This window comes from Triplophysa rosa, linkage group LG19 (assembly GCF_024868665.1).
Source record: "Triplophysa rosa linkage group LG19, Trosa_1v2, whole genome shotgun sequence".
Lineage (NCBI taxonomy): Eukaryota > Metazoa > Chordata > Actinopteri > Cypriniformes > Nemacheilidae > Triplophysa > Triplophysa rosa.
In genome coordinates, this window is record NC_079908.1 from 2,282,243 (window position 1) to 2,309,818 (window position 27,576).

At 38.7% G+C, this 27,576-nt stretch overlaps 2 protein-coding genes across 2 annotated transcripts in view; one reads left to right on the top strand and one right to left on the bottom strand.

Moving 5' to 3' along the window:
* The window catches only part of ik (IK cytokine), a 66,633-nt gene extending 56,919 nt beyond the window's left edge, over positions 1–9,714 (bottom strand). Inside the window, exons 1-4 of the mRNA XM_057359558.1 lie at positions 9,597–9,714; positions 9,169–9,235; positions 5,104–5,196; positions 4,912–4,971 (exon numbers count right to left, since the gene is read on the bottom strand). Coding sequence (XP_057215541.1) covers positions 4,912–4,971; positions 5,104–5,196; positions 9,169–9,235; positions 9,597–9,612 — 236 coding nt within the window. The 5' untranslated portion in view covers positions 9,613–9,714. The remainder of the gene's footprint in view (positions 1–4,911; positions 4,972–5,103; positions 5,197–9,168; positions 9,236–9,596) is intronic.
* Positions 9,715–14,250: 4,536 nt separating this feature from the next.
* Positions 14,251–27,576, top strand: part of ndufa2 (NADH:ubiquinone oxidoreductase subunit A2) — a 24,648-nt gene continuing 11,322 nt past the window's right edge. Inside the window, exon 1 of the mRNA XM_057359563.1 lies at positions 14,251–14,387. Coding sequence (XP_057215546.1) covers positions 14,284–14,387 — 104 coding nt within the window. The 5' untranslated portion in view covers positions 14,251–14,283. The remainder of the gene's footprint in view (positions 14,388–27,576) is intronic.

A 27,576-nucleotide genomic window follows, 5' to 3' on the forward strand; every position in this document is an offset into this window, starting at 1 on the left:
ATAATGAAGGAACATGTGCAAAATGCCCTAATCTCTAAACCTGCACTGAACATACATTCATTTCAACATTAACAACTTTAAAAGAAAACTGAAGTGTTGTTTTCTGCTGAACTGAGATTAATAAATAGCAGCATCAAGTTGTCACTGATTGTTACACTGTTTTACATTGTTACATTGTTATCACTGTATTCTTAGTGAACATTCATATGCTGGTTGTTGGGTGGTAAGTGAGTGAGGGAGGACCCGTGTAGATCGCTCCTACTGGGCTTTGAGCTAATATATTTTCCGTGTCCTTACCTCGGACTGCTGTGGGTAAGTTTCTTCAAAGTGTCCACGTCTAATTTCATAATGCCGTTTAAGGTTTCCAATTTTGACAACCGCAACAGACTCCGAGCAAATGAGACAAACCGGTCTCGTGCATGTCGATGCAGGAAGAATAAATGCAAATCTCTCGACCCATTCATCTCGGAAAACATGGTTTTCGGCGTCAACTTTTCTAACTTTTGAAAAGGACATTGTTTTTCAGTCAATGACAGTTACATCTGCGCGCTGTGCAGCGAGTCTGTCTCAACTCTTCACTCAACGACGTCTGAACGTAGCGACAGTGCGCATATGTTAACCGTCCGTGGCGCCATAGGACCCAAACTGCTACTGATCGGACCTTGATGTGCCTGGTATAATTTTGATTGCATTAGAAAATAACGTTAGGCGTTCATTTTTTTTATTATGTCAAAAGTCTTTGAGGTCCGGACGGACGCATCTCGCGGTCCGCATTCGGACCGGAGTCCCCTAGTTAGTGACCCCTGCTCTATAGTCAGATCGAATAATTTCAAAGGTAAACAACTAACTTCAGCATATGCATGATGCATTTAGTTTATCTAAATTAGTTTTAGTTTCTTTTTTTTACTATTAAATAGTAATATATTTGTCCACATAAAATACCAAGTTAACCGGACTTTGATTTTGGCAGGTTGTCGGAAGACGCTTATTTTTTAGTATGTCTGTTTCTTCACTCAAACAATAACATGTTCGTGAAATAAACTCTCAGAGCAAGTCTGGAGATGAAGTTCATGTGTTCATGTCCTCATAAAGTGCAGACGCAGACAAATTTATGAGCATCACACGTGTAGCACGTTAAACTGTGCAGTTCATTCACGCAGACACGCAGAACAGACAGATAACATGTGTAAATAACATGATTCGGCGTCCACAAGTCAGCATCTAGTTTGATGGACTCAATGCAGCTGGAAAACAAGTTTCACTCGCAAAATAGCTTATTGAAATGGTGAACTGCTATTTTAATTAGTTTTAGTCTATTACTTATTTATCAGCATGAGAAATACGTGTGAGCATGTGAACAGACTAAAATGCGTGTCTCACGGTGAATGCATGAGACTTGAGAGCCCTGTAACATGAATAGAGTTTAGCGGGCTGTACGTTAGTGATAACGGTCCGTGGGGAAACGCAGTGCTCCATGTGTACTGTAGTTAAAAGGATTAAACGAGGCTTCGAGGCAACAAAATTTGCCTCGATGATTTTTTGTAATCGAATTACTCGAGTTACTCGAGGAATCGTTTCAGCCCTAACTAGTGCTACAAGTCAATATCATTCATCCAAATGCGTCATTGATGCCCGTGTGCGGAGTGCGCTGTTAATACTTGATTGCCAAATGAGAACGACTCGTACGCTGGTTTTAAACCCTCACGTGCATAGCAATTCATAGCATAGCAAAGGAAAAGCCCGAGCCGCGCGCATCACAAGCTCTCTTGTGCGCTGAAAACTCAAATCCCACACATTATAAACTCTCTCTGGCACGAGGAAAAGCCCGAGCCGCGTGCATCACAAGGTCTCTCGTGCGCTGAAAACTCAAACCCCGCACATTATAAACTTTTTCTGGTGCGAGGAAAAGCCCAAGCCGCACCCATCACAAGGTCTGTCCTTCACTAAAAACTCAAATCCCGCACATTATAAACTTTTCTGGCACGAGGAAAAGCCCAAGCCGCGCGCATCACAAGGTCTCTCATGCGCTGAAAACTCAAACCCCGCACATTATAAACTTTTTCTGGCACGAGGAAAAGCCCGAGCCGCACCCATCACAAGGTCTGTTCTGCACTAAAAACTCACATTATAAACTCTCTCTGGCGCGAGGAAATGCCCGAGCCGCACGCATCACTAGTTCTCTCGTGCACTGAAAACTCAAAGCCCGCACATTATAAACTCTCTCTGGTGTGAGGAAAAGCCTAAGCCGCGTACATTGCAAGCTCTCTTGAATGAAGAAATGCGCAATGCGCGTTTGTAATCTTGATTTGCAACATATATTGGCAAACAGCCAACTATCGTCTAGGGCGGAGGTGGGTAAACTTTTTACCTGGAGGGCCACATCATGTTTTTGAATCCTTGTTAAGGGCCGCATATTATTCGCACATTAAATTAAATCTTTTTTTATTTATTCCAAACTGAAATTTGATAAATACTGTAGAGTATGTACATGCAATTCCTTCTACCCTGTGTTTTATAAATACTTTTATATTGAAAAAAATGGCAAAACATTTGCGCACTGTCATTTAAGACACATTATTATAATAATTTACAGTATACATAATTTTTTATTCTTGACATTTTCAAATATTCCTCTAATTCAGGGGCATGCCACATGAGAAATGGGACTGTAGTGGAGGGCTGAACCAAAAGGGTAAACTGAAAACTCTGTTTTAAAAAAAAAAAAAAAATCATGTTTTTTATTATGTTATCATGATTTTATTGTGTTTTTTTAGCAGTATTGTTTTTAGTTATTATGGCTTAAATAAAAAACCAACTACACTTTGACTGATATTAATTGGAATGCACAATAAAAATACATGATTTTTGATTGTTTTTTAAAACGGTACAGTCTCATTTGGGAACCAAACTCTTATGACGGGAACCATTTCACAGTCTGTGTCACTCCGCCATTAAGCTAAATTGGATTTATAAGAATTGAAAGTAAAAGCAGTCTCTCAGAGCATTTCTCGGCAATAGTGACCGATTGCAGAACAGCAGACCCCTACGTCACAGCCGTATCTCTTTCTCAGCGCTCAGGGTAGGGATGGGGATTCGACTCCAAAAGAGTCGATTCCTCGACTCTTAATGTCCAAGACAGGAATCGACTCGTCGACTCCGTAATTTTTAATGTTGTCATTGACTCAAATTGGTTACATTGTCTTTGTGATTGGCGCAAAGCAACGAATAACATTTAAAAACCAATCAGGTAAAAGTCATACCTCCACTCTCTCTGATTGTACACGTTTACATCCGATCCAAAAAACTGCGTTAATCAGAGCATGAGCGACGCCTACTTGTTCGCTCACAAAAGTACACGCAATATTTCCCGTTCATTCGTCAGCTTCAACACGATCACATTAAATTCTAAAAAATTCTTATTAAAAACTCTCCTATATTTCGTCTGTCCCTCTTCAAGCTTTTATTTCTCTAAACGACTGTTAAGACTTTGTAAGTTGCTTTAAATGAAAGCGTGGCGCTATGCTTAAATGTGAGTCTGTGCGCATAACCGGACACAAATCAAAATCAAGTTTGTGGAAACAAATTATAAAGCGTTTCATCCAGCTTAAAAACTTAAAAAATCAGCAACAGTCAGGAAGTCACAAATCATATATTAAGTTATTGTTGCTGGGTTATTATTATAGCATATTTGTTGGTTTTAAAATTACATGTTGATATTTTGAGTTATTTTGCAATGAGTTACATTAAGAAAAGAACACAAGGTAGGCTCAATGCCTTTTTTTAAGTGTTGAACTTAGCCCAGGGTGAATATATAAACTCTTAAACGAAAATAAATAAATAAATGTTTAAGGCTTGTTTAGCGCACATTTACGGAGCCTCAATTCAAAACAATGAAACGTGGTGTCTTTACGTACAAAACATATTCATTTGTGTAACCATAACTCTCCAAAATCGATGCAATAAAAAAATATAAAAACAATTAAGGAAACGAAATGTCTTAGCTTTACCATAAGTCTACAGCTACGGTTAGACCTGGGCCGTCATGTCCTTGCGCTGCGTGCGCTTGGAAAACCACATAGGTTGAGGACCAGAAAGGAGTAACTGGTCTGACAGCACAAAAAACTCTGCGATGGTGTTAGATGCACAAATGCATGTGTATTTGCTAGTGACTTTGGAGATTGGTTGCAGGCCCAACGTTCCCAAGCTGAAGTTCATTCATTTATTTTATATTCGTATTCCTGAGCCCATTTGAATGACAGTAAATGGAGTCGAAGTGTCGATTCCATCGACTCCAAAAGTGGGAGTCGAGAATCGGAGTCGACTCCAAAAAACCCGGAACCGAACACCCCTAGCTCAGGGCAAGTGTCTCGAGATGCGCTTTTGATAACAGAAATTCCCGCCTCAGCGCAAGGCGCTTCAAAGCGAACGTAGCGTTTAAACATGTCTGTCTAGCTAGCGCAATAGCGCATGTCTCCCTCACTTTTCATTTTTACTATAGTATGCTGCATAGATGACTCGCGCCATCTTTGGATTTTGTCTGTATTACATCAAATTAGTAATATTCACCAAAATCCTAACTGAAACGCAATGTTATTGAAAACATTTAAAAACCGCCTGGCGGGCCGGATGAAATTGCTTGGGGGGGCCTGAAGTGGCCCGCGGGCCGTAGTTTGCCCACCTCTGGTCTAGAGAATCAGCTATCGCGATAGGTCTGAGGATCGTCGATACACGATAGTATCGTCAATCGGAACAATCCTACCCCCCCAAAAAACTGTCACTGCTCCTGACTGATAAACTTTTGTAACTTTAATAAGGTTCTATATTTAATTTGTACAAGAGTCTTTGGTGACTCAGCACATATTACCAAGAGTTTCAGAAGATGCTCTGAGCGCAGTCACAGCCTCAACTCACCTCTTCTTTTTCCTTCTGCGAGCTGCAGGATCCTCATCCTCATTATATTCTCGTGGCATTCTGGGAAATTTACCACATAAAAATTTTAATAGATTGAAGGCTAAATGTTTCTATGACAACAGAGGACATGTTATCATTGAAATAACACATGAAAAAACATAGGCCTATGTGCTCAAATGGAAGACAACATACTCATGGTTCCGTGATTTGGAAGGTGGAGCTGAAGACGGGGTGGCTCTGGGGGTCATCAAAAGCTTCCTGAAGTCATCATTGGTCAGCTTGGATCTAAATGTAACAAACAGAATACTGCTTAGACAGAAAACCAGATAAAAGACAAACTGCACTGAAAACGAGTGATATAAATGTGGGTTAGAGATGGATAAATGGATCCTTTTCATGCTGGGTAAACACAGCAACAGCGCTGCTGATTTGAAAAAGGTCAAAAAAGTCAAAATTTCTAATTATTTTTGGTAACCCTGTAAAAAGTATTTTTACCCTTTCCTGAGATTGTTGTTTTATCAGTTGCTAAATTAATTTGAACATGACAATTAAAATCTCCAAACATATAGGTCGGCAAATCCTTAAGCGACAGGGAAAACACATATGCAGTCCAACCATTGCTGCGTTTACCCAAATATGACGACTTCTGCTTCACGAATGCGGAAGCGAGAAAAGGGTCCATTGGTTTTGGCACCAATTCTCCACTTATAAACTCAATTGGCCTCATTCATGAAACACGAGCAGAACGTAAATCGTTCGTAAAGTCGTAAATTTTCAGATTCATGAAAATGTTCGTATTTTCAAAATGTTAGTTGGTACGAAAGAATTGTACACCTGCTCCATACCACGTGTAAATAGTGCGTAAAACCGCACGCAACATTCTGCATTCTTTTAGACAAACTGATGACACTGCATTTTGATGTACTATGTATCATAATATTCCATGAGTTCTTTTGCCCTGTCTTTTATAATTTTTTACTTTGGGTAAAATGCAGAGCTCGTCACTGTCCTTTTTTACACAGCCGTTCAATCACAGTGGAGAAGAGGCGGGACAAACACTACATTGAGCAAACATCATACACAACAATGGAGAAGTTAATATTAATGGTTACTGCATTTTCATATTAAGTAATATTCTTTATAATAAGATACTAGTAACAAGTAGGCTAACTGTTGCGGATTTTCTAAATCACACCAACCAACGAATCTCCAGAATAATGCAAAGTGCCTCCAAAGAGATCACAGACGACACCAGCAGGTCGTTTTCAGAAGAGCACCAGGTATTATTATTTTAGCTGGCTAAAAACGCTTTGGTGGACACAGTTTAATTGATGAATTTATTTGTAAGCATATAGCCTATTAGTCTCTTATGCATTTATGCAATATAATGTAGCCAAACCAGAGAATGAAGTCCAGAGGATTCCAGCATTCCTAGATACGTAATTTGCGTTGCTGTAATTCATAGCGGGGATAATGCTAATTGTGAATGAGCGTGCATGCACGCCCTGTTTATGAGTGATTGGAATTCATTAACACGCACACATTTTACTATCAAATCTGACGTTTACGAAGTATTTGTGAATCCGGAGGAAAGTTTTCAGGAGGGTCTGTTTTACGCGCAAATTACTCTGAATTTACACATATATTTACGAACGTTTCACGAATGAGGCCCAATGCTATTTAATGATATTTAGTGACGAATATCCAAATTATGTATATGTGACCCTGGACAACAAAACCAGTCTTATGGGTCAATTTTTCGAAATTGAGATTTTTACATAATCTGAAAGCTAAATAAATAAACGTTCTATAGATATATGAGTTGTTAAAATAGGACAATATCTGGCTGAGATACAACCGTTTAAAACTCTGGAATCTGAGAGCGCAAAAAAAATCAAAATATTGAGAAAATTGCCTTTGAAGTTGTTAATCGGGGCACTGTGGCAGACCATCCACTCACAAAAATAAAGTTTTTATATATTTAAGGTAGGAAATTTACAAAATATCTTCATGGAACATGATCTTTACTTAATATCCTAATGATTTTTGGCATAAAATAAAAATCAATAATTTTGACTCACACAATCTATTTTTGTCTTTTACTAAATTTTCCCGTGCTACTTAAGACTGGTTTTGTGATCCAGGGTCACATATAAGGTTGTGGTCTGAATGAATTATTAATCAAATAAATTGATTTAATTAATTAATCAGATCATGTGGTGCAAAGTAACTGCCAAGTAAAGGCACTTGAGTAAAAAGCGCTACAAACACACACATAAATGAGTGTGCTTAAAGGAACAGTTCACCCAAAAAATAAAAATTCTGGCTTCGTTTACTCACCCTCAAGTAGGGCTGTGCAAAAATATTGATACATGTAACTATCGCAAAAAAAAAATTCAATAGTGTATCGATAGTGATACCTCTACTATTGATCTTTTTTTTTAAATCATGTCATATATACACACGGCCAAAAGTAAGTGGAAGCGAGCATGGCGAAAAATATAAGAACGCTTCGAGCTCTCAGAGCAGATGTGTGGGAGTGCTTTGGTTTTCAAAATAAGTAATGAAGTAATGAGTTATATAAAATAATGCTGTTTGTAGGCTTCGCAAGTCATGACACAAGTCACTTGGCTACTGCAGTGCATTAGACAAAAAGTTTATTAAGAAAAGTAACAATGACATTTATTGTGCTTTCACGGATGTGACACCAGCACATTTACAGCGCGGATGAAGCAGGGGTTTTATACTGCCCATGTTCAGTGTTTTAACTGTAATGCACCATAACAGCCAAGTGACTTGCGTGACCCACCTTATTCCCCTGTGCTACCCACTTGAGGGGCGCACATCCATGCATCCCACATCTTGGCCACTCTGCACAGGGACGCGGTGGCTTGACACATCTTCACCACAAAATTTCAAATGTTATTAATTATTAATGATAATCTTAAAACTATAATTTACCTTATTAGTAAGTTTATTTATTTTTATTTAGCCTTGTTGTGCAAGCACTGACGAGCTTGTGCAAAGGCAGCAGCTTTTGCCAGAGGCGAACTGGAATCCCCTGGCTGGGCCTGGGTTCTCCTGAGTTTTTTTTCCTCAATTAGAATTTTGGGTTCCTCGCCACTGTTTGCATACTGTTTTTTGCACTATTTGCCTGGCCGGGGGGGCTGCTTTAGAATTTAAAGTTTTATAGAATTTTTAAAGTTCTATATTTGACCCGTGCTTCTCTCTCCTTTATCTTAAATGTGTGCTCTCACTGTGCGTGTGCGTACTTGTCTGTGTACGTGTGTGTGTGTGTGCGTGCGCGTCCGTGTGTCTGCGCGTCCCGTGTGTGTGTGTCTATGTCTATGTGTGTTAGTACGTGTGCATATTGTGTGTGTGGAGTGTTTTGTATGTGGGTATGTCTGTCTTCTGTGTTTTCACCTTTTTCTTGTTTTTACAGGTACAACTTTAATTGTTTTGCTTATAGTCAATATGTCTCATGTACAGCTGCTTTGTAACAATGAAAATTGTAAAAAGCGCTATATAAATGAAGTTGAGTTGAGGTAAGGGATGTCTTTACACTTATCCTTACAGAAAACCCCAGGTGGTGCACAGCATGTTGTATTTCTAGCTCTAGTTTAGCATAATATATAGCAATATATTGTATCGTGACCCATCTATCGTGATATGTATCATATCGGGAGGCACTTGCCAATACACAGCCCTACCCTCAAGTTGCTCCAAATCTGTATAAATTTATTTTTCCTACTATGGCGGTCAATGGTGGTCAGAGCTTTTACAGCATTCTTCTAAATATCTCTCTCTGTGTTCATCAGAACAAATACATTTATACAGCTTCGGAACAACTCAAGGGTGAGTAAAACATGACAGAATTTTTGGGTGAACAGTCCCTTTAATATACTCGTCCATGTTTGGTACATGCTCTCTATTGCCGTTGGCTGGCTTTGCATGCATACTTTGAAGGGCAACACAATTTAATGTCTTTTAATAAGTGTGTGTGTGTGTGTGTGTGTGTGTGTGTGTGTGTGTGTGTGTGTGTGTGCCAAGATGCTGGACATACAAAATAACCCAAATGTAGCGAAAGCAACAGAGGCTCTCACCAAATTTAATCTCAATGAAGTTTTTGCTTTATTTTAAGGTCAATGCTTTATACTTGCATGATTTTAAAGGTTTATCTCATGTAACTGTAACTTTGAATACCAAAGTGTTGTAAAACAATGGCCTTTCTGTTTCTGTCTGATGGTGGACACTTACTGTAGTGCTGACCGATGGTCCTCTACCTCGTGGCCGTCTGGAGCCAAAGGATTTGAGTATACTTCAGCTTAAAGAGACAAAATAACAACACATCTAAGACATAATCGTGCAGTTTACTAATAATCGTCGGCGCAACAAACTCGTAAGGCACTTCTCTATCCGCAATAAGTCAATAACGTTACATGTGTTTACATCTGCACCAAGAAATGTCTGATAGTTAGAATATGTTATTATATGTGTAGTTCTTATATTAATATGTTATGTACATAAATATGGTTCTGCTTTTGGTGACTGAGGTAAAGAAACAATAGTATACGAACACGACACGCATGTTTGTGAAGGATTGACAAAACACTGTTGATCGCAATAAGATACTGCGTAATTCAGAGACAAGATAAATGCTTAAGAGAATATGACTTAATACTTACATTCGCGTTCAGGCATGATGAAATAAAAATAGTCTTTCGTAAACAAAACCTTGAGCCTACGCAGAAAATGCGTCCGCTGGGACTTCTTCAGATATCTTTTTGGCGTTTGGCAGGACCGCTTTAGGTGCATTACCGCCGCCGACTGGACTGGAGTGTGAAACGTCAACGGAAAGAGAAGAAATCAAAAGACAACTTCGAAAGTTTCGAAACAGGGATTAGATTAAGACAGAACTAGGCTTTAGTTAAATAAGGACATTTGAGTAGTTTTTATAAACATGCCCTACAAATTTTTTTTGAATATGCATTTTGAGACAAACCACCGGTTAGGTCCGATTTCACCGCCTTAAAGTGATACTTCACCCAAAAATGAAAATTCTGTCATCATTTACTCACCTTCCAGTTGTTCCAAATGAGAAAGATATTTGGAATAATGCTTACAGTTACATCTCAAAAAATTAGAATATCATGAAAAGGTCAATATTTTTTTGTCATGAAACCCATATAGATTCATTACACATAGAGTGAAATATTCCAAGCCTTTATTTCTTGACATTTTGATGATTATGGCTTACAGATAATGAGAACCCAAAATTCAGTGTCTCGGAAAATTAGAATATTACATAAGATCAATAAAAAAAGGATATTTCTTGAATGAAAAAAAATCATGCAAAACATGAATTATGATTGGGTCCGTGTACCGGTCCGTGTATCTTTTGGCCATTTGTTTTTCAGTTTGAACTTGAACAAACGGGAGTGAGAAAACGGGGCCATTTTCGTTTTTCGTTCATCAAAAAAACGGAAAAACGAGAATTCGGCTTTTTTTCGTTTTCAACTTAACGTTTAAAAAACGAATAAACAACTTGAAAACTAGTTTCTCACATGTGGGCGGTATGAAACGCCCCCTTCCGCTGACTGGCAAATCAAAGGTCAGTAAGCGACGTCTTCGGTTGTCCCTCGGTTCCGAATAAATAGTCCTCCGCTGCTGTACAGAAAGTATGTTTCATTTATCACATTAAACAACCGTCCACAAACCGTACAGGGCAGATTATAGACTGGACTTTCTTCTGTGCAACCTAGCGCATTTCATTTAAATATTTATATCACAAATATTAATGTAGTTCGCATCCGCATCTTTCTAGCTCTCCAGGGTTAAATCTGCGTGGCAAAGCTGCGCGAGACACTGGACCACACGAAGCGGATTCATATACTTATTTTATTTCATTTCATTCAAAATTCGCTGTTGTGGTTGTCGGGTTACCACATTTTTTCCACAAGTTTGCTTCTGTGTACATTCCATCAAGTGAACCAAGACGAATTCAGAGTTTTGCTGCGTGACAAAGCTGCGCGAGACACTGGACAGTACGCAGCGGATGCATATAGGCCTACAGTGCAGTGATGTAGTCAAAGTGAAAGTGACCTATTTGTCAGATATGTTGATCAAGGTTCAGTCACTGTGTAGATTCCACAGAAAAAATCATTCAGTGTATGCTAAAGATTCTAGTATTTTATAAAACGTTTTTACTGTGATATTTAGGACTGGCACATGCGAACGATGACAACTGAGAGAAATGCTGACAAAAATACAAATTAATTAAGCCATCACGGGGTTATTATTATTATTATTAATAAATGCAGAACAACAAGCTTTAATGTGCAATTAGAACGAAAGTTTTTTCCTTTATGAAAAAAGGATAGCCTACATCTAGCCATCTTAAGCTAAATGATCAAACAAAAATAAATGCTAATTGTTTAGACTTACGGAGCCTCAATACAAATTACAACGGAACACAGCGAATTTTGAATGAAGTAAAATAAGTAGGCTATATGAATCCGCTTCGTGCTGTCCAGTGTCTCGCGCGGCTTTGCCACGCAGATTTAACCCTGGAGAGCTAGAAAGATGCGGATGCGAACTACATTAATATTTGTGATATAAAAAATTATATGAAATGCGTTAGGTTTCACGAGGAAAGTCCAGTCTAGAACCTGCCCTGTACGGTTTGTGGACGGTTGTTTAATGAGAGAAATTAAACATACTTTAAGGATCCCCACTGTACAGCAGCGGAGGACTTATTTACATCTAAATAATAATAATAACCCAGTGATGGCTTAATTAATTTGTATTTTTGTCAGCATTTCTCTCAGTTGTCATCGTTCGCATGTGCCAGTCCTAAATATCACAGTAAAAACGTTTTATAAAATACTAGAATCTTTAGCATACACTGAATGATTTTTATTGTGGAATCTAAACAGTGACTGAGCCTTGATCAACATATCGGACAAATAGGTCACTTTCACTTTGACTACATCACTGCACTGTATCCGCTGCGTACTGTCCAGTGTCTTGCGCAGCTTTGTCACGCAGCAAAACTCTGAATTCGTCTTGGTTCACTTGATGGAATGTACACAGAAGCAAACTTGTGGAAAAAATATGTTAACCCGACAACCACCAACACAGCGAATTTTGAATGAAATAAAATAAGTATATGAATCCGCTTCGTGCGGTCCAGTGTCTCGCGCAGCTTTACCACGCAGATTTAACCCTGGCGAGCTAGAAAGATGCGGATGCGAACTACATTAATATTTGTGATATAAATATTTATATGAAATGCGCTAGGTTGCACAGAAGAAAGTCCAAAATCTGCCCTGTACGATTTGTGGACGGTTGTTTAATGTGAGCAATGAAACATACTTTCTGTACAGCAGCGGAGGACTATTTATTCGGAACCGAGGGACAACCGAAGACGTCGCTTACTGACCTTTGATTTGCCAATCAGCGGAAGGGGGCGTTTCATACCGCCCACATGTGAGAAACTAGTTTTCAAGTTGTTTATTCGTTTTTTAAACGTTAGGTTGAAAACGAAAAAAAGCCAAATTCTCGTTTTTCCGTTTTTTTGATGAACGAAAAACGAAAATGGCGCCGTTTTCTTACTCCCGTTTGTTCAAGTTCAAACTGATAAACAAATGGCCAAAAGATACACGGACCACGGACCCATATTGAGTCCAAAATCCGTTTTTTAAACGGCAAACGAAAAATAAAATATCGGGCCAAAAACGAAATTTCCGTTTGGTGAACTAAACGAAAAAACGAGAAACTAGTCATTTTTCAATTTCTCGTTATGTGATTTCAAATAGGATATCAAATGAATAAAACGTACACGGACCAAGGTGCTTGTCAGGAGCTGAGTGGGGGGCAAGATGTCACTCATTGAAAATAATTTATTGTGCTGTGATTAGATCAAACATAGATTATGGTAGTGTAGTATACAGTTATGCAAACAAAATCTTACTTAAAAAGATAGAGGTAATACAAAATCAAGCTTTGCGCATTTGCTGTGGTGCATTTAAATCTTCTCCGGTAGCTTCATTGCAAGTTGAAATGGGAGAATTGCCTCTATACAACGTAGGTTCCAGTTGAGATTAAAATACTGGTATGGTGAAAAGGGACATCTGGAAAACCATACAGTTAGAGTAATTCTGAAAGATTGTTGGGAATATGAATATAAAGAAATAACAAGCTTTGTTTGGGTAGTAAGGAAGGAGGTGAACAGCTTGGTGTTGAAAGACCATGAAATTTCTCCTTCTGTTGGTATACCAGCAATTCCCCCTTTGTTGTTCCCTATGCCACTAATAGATTTACAAATTCACAAAATAATGAACATACCAACTAAATTAGTAGTTCAACAGTATATAATAAAATAATATTATTCTGTATTACAAGTATTTACAGATGGGTCTAAGGAACCAGAGTCTGGAAGAACAGCAGCAGCTGTATATTCCTACTTTTAAAATAGAAAATTGCAAAAAGATTATCAGATCATGTGTCAGTTTTTACTACTGAATTTTTAGCTATCATACTAGCTCTACAGTGGATCGAAGAAGTTCAACCAGAAAGAACGGTGATATGTAGTGATTCAAAGGCTGCACTGAGTCTACTAAGTGGTAAATCTAAAGCTAGGCAAGACTTTTAAGTTTTACAAAGTTTGTTTAGAATAAGGCAGTTAAGGATAGAGGTAAATTTCCTCTGGGTACCTGCACATGTGGGTGTGGATGGAAATTAAGACTTGCTAGCAAAGAAAGCATTAAATCATCCACAAGGAAATTAAGTTAGCTTTAAGTAAAGATGAATTCAAGAGAGTGATATCATTTGAAGTAAGTAAGAAATTGCAAAAGTTATGGAATAGTGGGTCTAAAGGAAGACATCTTGAGAGATGAGAGAAATGAGAGAAAAAGATATGGAAATAGGAAGAAGGATGTCATTATTTCAAGACTAAGAATTGGACATACAGCATTAAACTATAGTCTTTTTAAAATAGGTAAGCATGAATCGGGAAAGTGTGACAAATGTGTTGAATTAGAAACAGTGAAGCACATCCTTAATGAGTGTTCTTCATATGAAAGGGAGAGATTCCAATTAATACAAGAATTAGGATGGTTGGGAGTGGATAATATTTCTTTAAAAGTATTGTTAGGAAACGGGTCAAGGCAATCAAGAGTACATTAAATATTATTTAAATACCTGAAAAACACAAGAACAATAGATAGAATAGGCCTATAGGTGTTTTTTTTGTGTATTTCTTCCTTCCAAATCTATGTACACTCCACACTCCAGATCAGTAGGTGGCGGTAATGCACCTTTTCGTTGGTTTGCCAAACTTCCAGAAGAAGAAGAAGAGTGAAGGTTACAGTCATGGCGGCTGCTGTGGTTCGTGGGATCGGTTCAAATTTGTCGAAAAATCTGCGCGAGATCCGCTTGCATTTATGCCAGACATCAGCTGCTAGTCAGGGAGCCAGGTGTGTATTAGCGATGTTTTGGTTAATTTTCTTTGGAAGAATAGTTGTCTTTAAAGTAAACGAATGCATAATTTGTGTTTGTCGTTATATTCAACAGTTATATGCCTAATGAGCTGCCTGAATTGCAGTTTTGGGCACGTTCGCAATGTTCTTAGCCGTGGCGTAAGTTAGGCAGAATTTAATTGTTTTGCCGGTGTTCTGGATCAATTGGTGATCGTGTTAACTTGGGACATATGTGCGCGTGCACTCATCAAATGTTACACGGCGACAGATTCGGGATTTTACAAGGAGCCCTAAAAATCAGTCACATTCATATTTGTATCAACATTGGATTGTGTCTTTTACCCATTTGCTTCTCATGTATATGACCCAGTTTATGATTAAAAAAAAAAAGTAGTTCTCATGTTGCAGAGCCGTTGAAATACAGAGTTACGACACTCGTGCTGCCTCCCAATTCGCATACTATCCGTCCTAAATAGTAAATAGTATTCGAAAATAGAATTGTTGGCCGTTTCTGAAAATGCGTTCTTGTCTGTACTTGTGTTCTTGTGGACTTGTGAAACGTCATCAGTAGCAGCCCAATTACTGTTCCAATTCAAAGTTCACATCCAGATTAAAACAATTTTTTTTGAATGCTTAATTAACAACAAATACATGAGAAAAATATAAAAATAACAACAACATGGCATAAAAGACAAAAATAAAATAAAAACTATATACACAGGGGTATTCAAATTAACAAACAACACTTTGTCTACATACAAAAAAATAATAATAATAATTCAAGGCTTCACAATAGTCCACCTAACTTTTAGCTTGTCCATTACAACCTTCAATGTTTCAAAATCTTGACAGAGCTCAAATTTAAAATGTGTAAAGTTTGGTGTCTTTTTTGACCATCAACATTTGTGAATATGAACCTTGCCTAAAATAATAAATAAATAAATTAAAAATAAATCTTTTTATCTAAAGGTTTGTCATACAAAAACAAAATATTTTTAGCATTCAAAACAATATCAATGCCAGAAATCTCCCTAAAAAAACATCTTAAAGTCACACCAAAATAACTTACAAAATGCAGTAAAAAAAAAAAGATGCAAAATAGAAAATGTTACTACACTTCTTGTCAATAATACCAACGCCATCTAGTTTTGAAGTAAAATCAAGAGTTTTTGTTAAAATCAGTAACAACAGGACCAATAGGCCCTTTTCACAATGACGTCACGTAACTTACGCCTTTTCGCAAAGCAGTGTATCAAAACATCCGTCTTGCAACAAACAAGAAGAAGAACTTCTGTTTTGCTGTTGCGCTTAGGGCTGTCACGGTTATTAAATAATCGTCTCATCGCGATGGTTTCAGATCATCGCAATTATTGCACATCTCTATAGAAGACACTAGGGGGAGCTGTAGTGCATCTGAATATTGCATATTTTAGTGTATGTATTGTTACTAAAGCATGGTAATACTTGAAAAATGTACCACCACAACACAATCACTTAAAAAAACACTAAAACATATACAAATTACCTGCAGTACAATTTAATATTATTTAAGCAAATCTCAGTGTGAAAACCAGTCCACCAAAATTTCATTAACACACAAGTAAAATTTTATTGTAGTCTTGCAAGTGAGAAAAAAACAGACTAGAAGCTTTTATATGACTGATAGCATTTTAATGGTGGCTTCAATTTACACCTGATCAATTTACTTAATTTACAAGTATTTGGCAGTTGTATTATTGACAGGTAAAAGCCTAAACCTTAAATATATGATGACCCATTTTTTTCCGATGTATTTCCAAGAAAAAAAACGTGGAAATTCAGAACTTGTATTCAGAACAATATGGTCATTTCAATCGCTGAGTCAAAAATGTATGAGAATTAAATGTCAAAGCTGAAAAACAGACAATTAATCGCCAAAGCCCCAAAACAGACAATTAATCGCCATAATCGCAATGATTTATTAGACAATTAATCGTCAGTTAAATTTCATAATCGTGACAGCCCTAGTTGTGCTGTAATTTAACAACAGTGGAAAAAAAACTGACAGAACACGTATTCAAGTACTTATCCTAGCACCTTCGCTAAAACAACAACAACAAAAAAACACTTACCTTCATAATCAAACAGGTACTGTTCAACGAAGAATTTGTATCCTTTCTCTAGCTTTGAGCTTGTCGTTAGCGAAAATTTGTCTGCAAGACGTTGTACATCATCTAGCCGTATTTGTGGCAGATATGCAAGGGACTTTGTAAACTCCATTCTGAGGTGCTAGCGGAAGGAACTTCTTGAGTTTTACTGGCGGTTGGCAAATCAGCTTATAGGTGCATTACCGCCACCTTATGAACTGGAGTTCTAGCGGAAGTAACGATACACTGCTTCACGGCAGAACGGAAGATGCGTGACGTCATGTGAAAAGGGCGTATTAACTATATAAGTCCAGAGGGTATAGCATCAAAGACAACTCTTTAGTAGGGATGTGCGATACGACTAATTTGACAGTCGTTTAAATGAAAGTTTTAGCCTACAAGTTATAATTAGGGTAGGCCTATAGCCTATCAACAAACAAGATGGCCTACATTATATCATGTTTTTATTATTTATAAAGCAAAGCAATTTGTGTAATCAAAGCGATTAGAAAGCAATGGACAAAAAGTACAGAACAAGCTACAGAACGCATTTGATCTCGCGCAGAGCGAATGAAAAAGCAGCTAATAAAGCATATTGCCCATATTAGCTCATTTATAGAACATAGGCTAAACACTCGAGTCCGCATGTGATTATGATGTTAATATTATTTTACATGTTCTTGTTGAGGAAATGCAAGCATTATGCTCGGATAAAAGTCGGCTCAATGTTTGTGAACAATTACTCCGTCTGAGGAATATGCGCAAACTCTGCAAGGGCACAAGATAACAGTGCTAAGCGATCATGTTTGTTCAAGCGCTTTTTTTGTGATGAAAATTATAATAAAAGACATTTCAAATTTCAAAGTTCTGTGAATCTAGAAGCTGAGACATTTTCATCTCAGTTTTATTGAGTGTGCTCAAGATATAATTTACTTTACCTTGGAATTAAATTAAACCTGGTCATTACTAGGGGTGTTGGGAAAAATCGATTCACCTAACTATGGCAATTCTTAAAACGATTTATAAATCGATTGGTTTATCTCAGAATCGATTCATTTTTTATTTTACTTTTCCTAAGAGGTGGTGGAGTTGAATACCACTTTTATTCCAACAGAGGGCGTAAAGTATATGTTTGTATCTGTATTAGATGACGTCGTATCCGTTTTAAGATGGCGCGAGGACGCAAAAATCATGGCCGAGTCAGCGGATCAAAGCTCGAAAATTCATTTGGCACCTTCACGTTACAAATCCCAAGTGTGGAAACACTTTGGATTTTACACTTAACTGGGAAAAGCAGCGCTAGACATGACTAAAACGGTATGCAAACTCTGCCATACACTGATAGCATATTGTGGCAATACGACCAATTTGAGTGCTCACCTTGCTCGGCACCATCCAGAGCTGAATGTCGAGCTGAATGACAAACAACCTGCAGCAACTCAACGGACTCTGAATGTGACATTGAGTAAATTACCGAGCGCTTCGGAGAAAGCAAAACGTATCACAGAGTCGATTGCACTTTTTATCTGCAAAGACATTCGTCCATATAGCGTTGTGGAAAATGCAGGTTTTCGAAATATGATCTATACTTTGGAGCCGAGGTATGTTATACCATCAAGGACTTGCAGAGACAGTCGTGACTAAAATCTACAACGAGAATGTGTCAGAAGTAGGGTTGGGAATCGTTTCAATTTTATCGATTCCGATTCCAATTCTGATTCTGCTTATCGATTTCGATTCTTATCGATTCCCAGTTTCGATTCCACAGTTGAAGTAAAACATTTAGATATCAACCTGTATGGTCATTTAGCCTGCTTATTGACTTGTTTGCAAAATATATATATATATTTATGAGCACCGTTTTGTGTATATTTACACATAGAAACACACCTTTTCTGATTTATTACAATTTGTATTATCATAGTTGAACTACATCATGGTTAAACTGCAGTTACTATAATGCAACTATGGTTAATTTGTGATTCCTGTGCTTTAATGCAAATTCTATAGCTAAACTATGCTCACTATAGTAAAAAATATCGATAATTTTCATAAGGGCTTTTATTGAGATATCAGCAGATCATGCAACGCATGTACTTTTCTGAAAATATGCACACAGGAATTGATAAGAGGAATTCAAATTTTAATCTCAAGTATCCGATTCCTATTCCTTTCGATTCCGATCCGATTCCTAGCCTTTCGATTCCGATTCCAAATTGGAATTGATTTTCGATTCCCAACCCTAGTCAGAAGTAAAAAACTGTTTAAGCAAAGCTCAACGAGTCGCACTTACCTGCATGGATGCATGGACATCGCGAGCTACGGAGTCTTATGTCACCCTAACAGCTCATCACATTACACATGACTGGACTTTGTCCTCTCACGTCCTCCGAACCAGAGCCTTGCATGAGAGTCACACGGGGGCAAATCTTGCAGAGCTGCTTCGACAGGTAGTGACTAGGACTATTATTTTGATAATCAATTAGTTTGACAATTATTTTTTCGATTAATCGGATAAAAATGTAATTACATCTTTTGCTTATAAGTAAATCAGATATGGGAAAAGTATACACAACTGAACTCATTAGCCTTCTCCCAAAATGTTGTGAATGTCTCCATAATTAACACACCTGGTGAGTTGATTCATGTGTGTCATATTAGAAGCAACTGACAATAGTCTCTCCCAAACGTGGGAGCGAGGGGAGGGTCGGCCAAGGAAATCTTTTTTTTGTGCCATGAAAAGTGAGATATTTGTCATTCAAATGTAGTGAAGTACAGTAAAAAGTAAACAGAAAAAGTAATGCTTAAGTACAAACACTCAAAAAGTGTACTTAAGTGCAGTACTCAAGTAAATGTACTTCGTTACCCACCTCTGAACTAAATAAACCACCAAATCAGGGTATTTAGCCTATTATGTACTTTGCAAAGTGCAAACGCCACAAATTGGGTTTTACTAATAAAATCTTTAATTTTGTCATTTAAAACACCTCTCCCCTTTAAACTTTAAAAATGCGCAGCTTGAAGAGATGCATGCAGAACACGTCGGACTTTAAAACTGCGCACCTCGCGCTGCACAGAGAGACGCACGCACCGAGAGACACGTCTGACTTTAAAACTGCGTACCTCGCGCTGCACGGAGAAACACGTGTGACTTTCAAACTGCGCACCTCGTGCAGCACGGAGAGAAAAGTGTGACTTTAAAACTGCGCATCTCGTGCAGCACGGAGATACAAGTGTGACTTTAAAACTGCGCATCTCGTGCCGCACGAAGAGACGCATCCACGGAGAACCACGTCTGCATTTAAAACTGCGCAGCTCATGCTGCACGGAGAGACACATCTAAAACGGTCATTTTAAAAGGGAAGAAGACTCGCTTGATTTATAACTGTGCAGCTCGCAAGTGACGTCACAGACCAACTAATCGATTATCGATTATTATCGATTTTATCGATTAGTTGTTGTAGCCCTAGTAGTGACTGAATGGAACTTATCGGGTAAAGACCCTGCTTTAGTCACAGACAACAAATCTATACCCAGATAGCAAGCAACCATTGAATCAATGTTAAAACAATTGTTAATTGGTCAATGTTAATTGCATTGAATCAATATCACTTTTGCATCTGCAATTTATGTTGAAAAAATGTTGAAATTTCAACAAATCACCATTATATTAACTCTTGTATTTTAATGTTAAGTTTTATTTAACTGGTCATGTTTAATTCAATTCAATTCAATTTTATTTATATAGCGCTTTTCACAATGTGCATTGTTCCAAAGCAGCTTTACAGGAGCAAATAAGAAAAACACAGAAAGGTAAAACACAGCACAATGCATGGTGTTTATAGACCAAGCAAGATCATTATAATAAATAATATCTAATAAATAAATGAATGAATAAATAAATAAATGCAGTCTCCCGGTGAGCAAGCCAATACTGCACTGCTCTGCTCTGCTGTGGCGAGGAACCCAAACTCCAATGATGAATAATGGAGAAAAAAAAACCTCGGGAGAAACCAGGCTCAGCCGGGAGGGCCAGATCTCCTCTGACGTGTCATGGCTGCACTCAGTGACCCCGACCAAAGCCACCGAGCAACGTCCACGAAGAACAGGGAGAGCCCACGAGCCGCGACCCAGGAAGCCCCACCCGCCGAAACCGTGCAGGTCCAACCCGGTCTCATTCCGCGATCAACAACAGACAACAGAGGAACAACCAGGGAAAAGTAGTAATGGCATAATTAACTTTATTCCTCTGTTGTCCGACATCGACCACAAAACAAGACCAACCAGACCAGATCCACACAGTCCCAACAAATGAAACGCCCCGAACCACAACCAACAAGCCCCCCCACTCCCCACAACACCCACCCAGCTACCTCCAATCAAAGTCACTGAGTGCAGCCATAACTTCAAACTGCTGTCGTGTGATGTAAGTTTAGCATTAAATACCAAGTATTGTAAATTTAGCATTTATGTGACAGGTAGTCCGTCTTTGCTCTCGGTTGGGGATGGAATTGTCTGAGCTGGGCCGGCCAGATGGTCGCCTTTTTCTTGGGTGGTGATGGAATTGCCTTGGATGGAGCTGGATGGTCAGTCAGTCCGCAGGCTCTCGCAGGAGGATGGCACGGGATTTTCCGATGTAGCTGGCGTAATCTCTAGTTGTGGATGGGCATATGACGTTCATCTGGGCCTGGCGGAATCTCTCCCTACCTCGGGATGGGCATCCCGAGGCGAGGGCAGAAACAGAAAGAGAATAATTAGCGTAGCTGCTGTTCATTAGCTATGTATTAGTGAATGCTTGGCTGAAAAGATGTGTCTTTAATCTAGATTTAAATTGGGAGAGTGTGTCTGACCCTCGAATAGTATCGGGGAGGCTATTCCAGAGTTTAGGTGCTACGTATGAGAAAGCTCTACCCCCTTTGGTGGATTTAGTTATTCTAGGTGTTATCAAAAGTCTGGAGTTTTGAGATCTTAGAGAGCGTGATGGGTTGTAGTGTGGTAGAAGCTCTGTTATGTAGGTAGGGGCTAAACCGTTTAAGGCTTTATAAGTAATTAAAAGAACTTTAAAGTCAATACGATACTTAATGGGTAACCAGTGAAGGGTTGATAACATTGGGGTTATGTGATCGTATTTTCTGGACCTGGTTAGAACTCTGGCAGCTGCATTCTGAACTAACTGTAGTTTGTTTATTGATGCTGCAGGACAACCACTAAGCAGTGCATTACAGTAGTCAAGTCTTGAGGTCACAAATGCATGAATAAGCTTCTCTGCGTCAGCCACACATAAAATATTTCGCAATTTGGCAACATTTCTAAGGTGGAAGAAGGCTGTTTTTGTGACATTTGAGATGTGATTTTTAAATGACAGGTTGCTGTCTAATATAACGCCAAGGTCTTTAACTGTATTTGTTGGAGTAACAGTGCAGCCTTCAATTTGCAGGTCATAATCCGAAATATTCTGCTCACGTGTCTTTGGTCCGATAAGTAATATTTCTGTTTTATTAGAATTTAAAAGAAGGAAATTACAAGTCATCCAATGCTTTATATCGTCGATGCACTCTGCCAATTTGGATAGTTGGAAGGAATCATCTGGTCTTGATGAGATATATAGCTGAGTATCATCTGCATAACAGTGGAAGCTAATTCCATGTTTTCTAATAATGTTTCCAAGGGGCAGCATCGCATTTAACACCGCAGTTTTACCAGTTCACTTTTTTTAAATCGCTGTCCATATAGGCAAAATTGACTTGTAAATGATTAACTAACAATCTGGTCAACATAAAGTTCTTTATTTGAAGCACAATTCTACAAGAAAGGTAACTTACTGAAAAAGTGTTGGTGCTTAGTGCTTCACTGAACTGAAATTTAAACTTAAAACATCTCAAGATAAATGGACATAACCTGGGAGGTTGATGGCTCCGTGTCAGAGCATTGTAGTGTTGTCACGATACTGGAATTTCTCATTTCGATACAATACCTAGAAAAATATCGATATTCGATACCATTTTCAATACCACGGGGAAAAACTGCCACAACATTAAGGCCTTAATACATTTTCTTTTTATTAAAAGATAAATATAACAAGGCTAGAACATGAAATTGAGCTTGGATTAGTTATATTTTAACATAAACAAAAACATATTGTGCAGGTCAAAAACCTCTATTCCAAGGCAATAAAGTGCAAGAAAAAATAAATAAAACAGCACATTCTTTTGTATTTTAAGAAAAATATTTTTCTTTCACAAAGCATGTCAAAATATATATATATAAACAAAAAAATGACATGGGAACAATTATTATTTCGTTAAATGGACACATTTTCTACAGATGTGAGTGAGAATGACATCCTGATTATAGCCTAAGGTTTCTCTGCAACATTCAAATTTTGAGCTAGGAACAACATCATGTCAATGTGTTCCTCTGTAAGTCGTGCCCTTCTTGGACTGCAAATGAGCCCTGATGTACTAAAAACACGCTCTGAAGCTGAGCTTGATGCAGAGATACACAACTACTTCTTAGCAAACTGGGCCAAGTTAGGTAAAGTCTTCTCATGGGTCTTCCACCATGAGAGAGGGTCCTCTTCTGCACAGATTTCGGGCATCTTTCCATATACAGAGAACTCATTTTTGAGTTCTGATTCTGCACCAATATTCTCTTCTCTGGATGATACATCTTCCAAGTTCACTCTTTTTTCCCCTTGTATGCTTGTTAACAGTCCCTTCGAATCTTTTTTAGCTTTCTTTGCTGGTTGCTGCTTGTCACCTGGAGAAGATGTTTGCTGACTTTGGCCCCCTTCTTTTGCCAAATTCACATTGACAACAAGATTATTCTTAACCTCCTCTCCTAAGGTAACAAAACTGTTTTTGAACCTTGGGTCGAGAAACGTGGCTGTGTTCAGTGTCAGCTGAAGATGTGTGTGCTCATATCTCTGTCTGAGATCTTCTCTAATACGATCTTTAAGCTGACATTTATGTTGCTGTCACTTTCCTCAACTGTCAAAGTAGAGATGATCTTCCAAGTCAGAGGCAGAACGGCAGAGAGTGTTGTGTGTTTTTCACCACTTAGGGCATCCGTGAAAGAGCGGATAGGGCTCAATACATCTTTTACAGCCTCAAGAACTGTAATGTCTGAATCCTTACACGTGAGGTGCCATTTCTTTCGATCATCAGCTAAAACGGAACAGACCGCCTGTTGCTGTTCTAGAAATCTCTCCACCATTTCATAAGCTGAGTCCCAGCATGTGGGCTCATCATGGATCATTCTGTGTTCAGGGAGTTGCAAATCTTTTTGTTTCTTCTTCAGCTGTCGAAACATCTTCGGTGACCTGCTGAAGGCAGACACTGTCTTTCTCAATCTTGACAGTGCTCCCAACACATGGTCTATATCCAGGCCCTTGTTAATGGCAAGATGTAAGTTGTGCCCAAAGCAAGGGACCCATGTGAAGTCCTGCTGAAATGCTTTCTTGTTTGCCGAGGCATTATCAGTGGTGATACCAGCCATGTATGACATATCCAGCTTCCACGTTTCTTGTATGATTTCCTCCAAGGCCTCCCTCAAGCATTCCGCAGTGTGCTCACAGTTCAGCCCAATACACCCCAAACACCAGCTCTGCATGTTCCAGGATTCAGTTATAAATTGCACAGTTACTGCCATGAATGTGGAAGTGGCCCTGCTGGTCCACAGGTCAGTGGTGCATGAAAAAAAAGGTTTATCCCCAAGACTGTTCATGAGTTTTACTTTTGTTTCATTGTATAGGGCTGGGATTTCAGTGTACATGAAGTAGTTCCGTGAAGGAAGGGCATACCTGCTATTTAAATGTTCAAGAAGTTGTCTAAACCCAGGTTTCTCAACAGTATAGACAGGGACCTGATCCATGTATGTACTCTGCTACGGCCCTGTTCAGTTTCTTTGCTTCTTTTGAGTTTGCATCATAATTTCTTCGTAGTTCAAAAGCAGCTAGTAGGGTGGGCTGTGAGTGGGAGTCTCAGCTTCCTTCTGAAGCTATAAAGGGAATATTTCACATTTAATTTTTAGATCAGGCCTTTAAAATTAACAAAACTATCTAATCTTAGAATTTATGTTAATGGTAATAACTTGCAAAAACATGAATAAACAAATACTTCTTTTTATTAATCTAAGTATTTATTAATCTACTGTTAATACATTTACATAAAATCAAAAGTTGTATAAGTGTTAATTTAATTAAATAACCCAGAGTTATCATGAACAGTAGTATTTTAATGAGCAGATTTTAATTTGGGCTTTAACATTGTCATTGATCAGCTCACACACATTGTTAGCACTCCTCTGTAGCAACGCTTGCATATCGGCTTGCTTGTGTCCTTCGCCTTTCCATGTTCATTTGCCTCAAAGCCGAAAATGTTCCAAACAGCACTCCTGCCATGTTCTTTGTTGACCAAAGCCGGTCGCGACGACTCCGCATTGGCCATCTTTCAACACTTCGCACAATTTACATGAGTGCATGAGACGAGTCAGTGAGAGGAGGCGGGGCTCTGTTGATACTGCATGCCACTCACGTGCAGTGTGTCGGAAAGGAGAGAGAGAATGGGAAAGCGCAGCTGGCATCGATATATCGATACTGTTGGACATGAGTATTGGAATCGTTTTAGATTTTTCAGAATCGATATGTATCGAAAAATCAGTATTTTTGACAACACTAGAGCATTGCTTATGATTTTCAGACCGATCAGGCCTTAACATTATTCATGAAAAAGTTGTCAATTGTTCTTTTCATCTTCTCTCATCATCCGCGACTACATCTACTCTGTTTAACTTACGGGCCTATAGGCTCCTCACCTCTCTGTCTGACTGCAGCACACGCATTTTCACAGGTTGCGCTAGACTTTTTTATTTTCTGTCATTTTGACTGACAGGCTCGTAAAAAATCTGCCATAATCTATTACTACCCATCTCTATGGTGCAAGGTGGCTTTACGTGGTAATTAGTATGTTCGTGACGTCATCACGCTGTACTTGCGTCTCGGAACTTGTTGTATTTTAATACAACTGAATGCCCAATAAAGCCGTTGTTGTTTATATTCATCTATATATTTAATGTTTATGTTCATATCTGATTCGATCTGGGAAAACCCAACACATGGTGCAAATTTATATATAACAGTTTTTGATACCATATTCAAGCCCTTTCCAAATCAGTTTTTATTTTGCTCATACCTCGTGTATGTAACAAAAGTTATGGCTGAGGTCGGCTGAAGCGCTATGATTTTCAGGAACGGAATTTGGAGGAAAACGGGTTTAAAGTTAAGTGATGAAAATAAAAGCACAACAGTCCAGTATCACAAGTAAAAGTCACTTTACAGTGGTAAAGACTTACTCTAATAACAATTTAATAAAAAAACATTTCCCAGTGTTGAAGTCTATAAAAATACTGTACAAAACCGTTTGAATAAAACGAAAGTAAGGAAAATGGTGCGGGCACACTTAAAGAACGAGAACTCTGCCATTATCACTACACAAGGAAACTAGCAAACATTACGGACAACAACTAATAAGCAGTGAAGCAAGTTTTACGTTGTTTATCATGTGCATAGTGTCTGGACTTTTGATCATCCCTTGTATGTTGAGGTGCACCGATTGACCGGCAAGAGATCGGAATCGGACGGTTTTTCGTATGATCGGCCCGACCGGTGACCGGCCGGTCAGTCTCACGTCTCGCCGATTCCAAGCCGATCTTCTGTTTCCCGTGATGTGGGCAAGAACGTCACAGCCGTCAGTACACTCAAAGCCGCAAGTAAACATGTAAACGTCCGCGCGCACAGCCTGTCTTTCACGGCTCGTTTATACTCGCATGTGTGTCCACCGGACCGCTAGTCTCTGCTGACTTACGCGCATCTCTCATATCCACTGACTGCACGCGCGTGCACACGCATCATGTACTGTACAGACAAAAAGGTGCACTGTAGTTCATCTCTCGCTGCTCCGTCTACATGGGGTATGTATGCTAACAGTAGTGTTGTCAAAAGTACCGGTACTTCGGGTCCAAGTCGGTACCTAAAAATAAAAAAGTTGTCGGTACCTAATTTTCACAAGACCCGGTAGTACCGACGTACCGGGTCAACCGGGTACTGATGCTCTGTCTGACAGGTTGTCAGTCGGAAACTTTTCATAGACGCAACAAGACGTGATGAGCGGATAAGCACGGCTCCGATCCACAAGAGACGCGTACAGAAATACTTCAGATTAAAGTCATATCACGAAGAAAACGAACAGAGTTTTGTGGTGAAAGGAGTGCCATGGCCCAAGCCATAGTGTTGACCGTCGAAACGATCACCATCGTCGAGCTTTGCTAAGCGATGTGACCTCGTTATATCACCATAAAGTGAAATGCAGTACAGTTAAGTTCAATCCACGTGGCGAAGGAAAATAAAGTAAAAAAACGAAAAAACTTATTGGAAATATTAAAAGTTCTTCATCTTGCATACAATGCATACACTTCATCTTAAAGGTACATACACATTAGACATAGGTGGCCGTTACAACTGTTGCCCCACGTGGTTGATAAGCGGAATTGTCTGTATGCAGTGTCGTAAAAACTGTCGCAAAGATTTCCTGCTGGCAGCTCAATACACGTGAGTTGGTTTACTACGCCGACGGACCCAGCTACGTCGTTCAAACTATGTCCACCGATCAGGTAAAGTAGTCCGTGTTACCATATGTTCTTCGTATATCAGTACAAAGATTTATGTATCGTAAGTAGTCAATCCGTGTGTGTGTGTGTGTGTGTGTGTGTCTATGTCTATGTGTGTTAGTATGTGTGCATATTGTGTGTGTGGAGTGTTTTTATGTGGGTATATCTGTCTTCTGTGTTTTCAACTTTTTCTTGTTTTTGCAGTTACAACTTTAATTGTTTTGCTTATAGTCAATATGTCTTATGTACAGCTGCTTTGTAACAATGAAAATTGTAAAAAGCGCTATATAAATAAAGTTGAGTTGAGATTGATTCTGGGAATAATGAACCCGCAAATGTCGCGACTGGCCAATCAGAATCAAGCATTCCAACCAGCCGTGTAATAATGTGTTTTA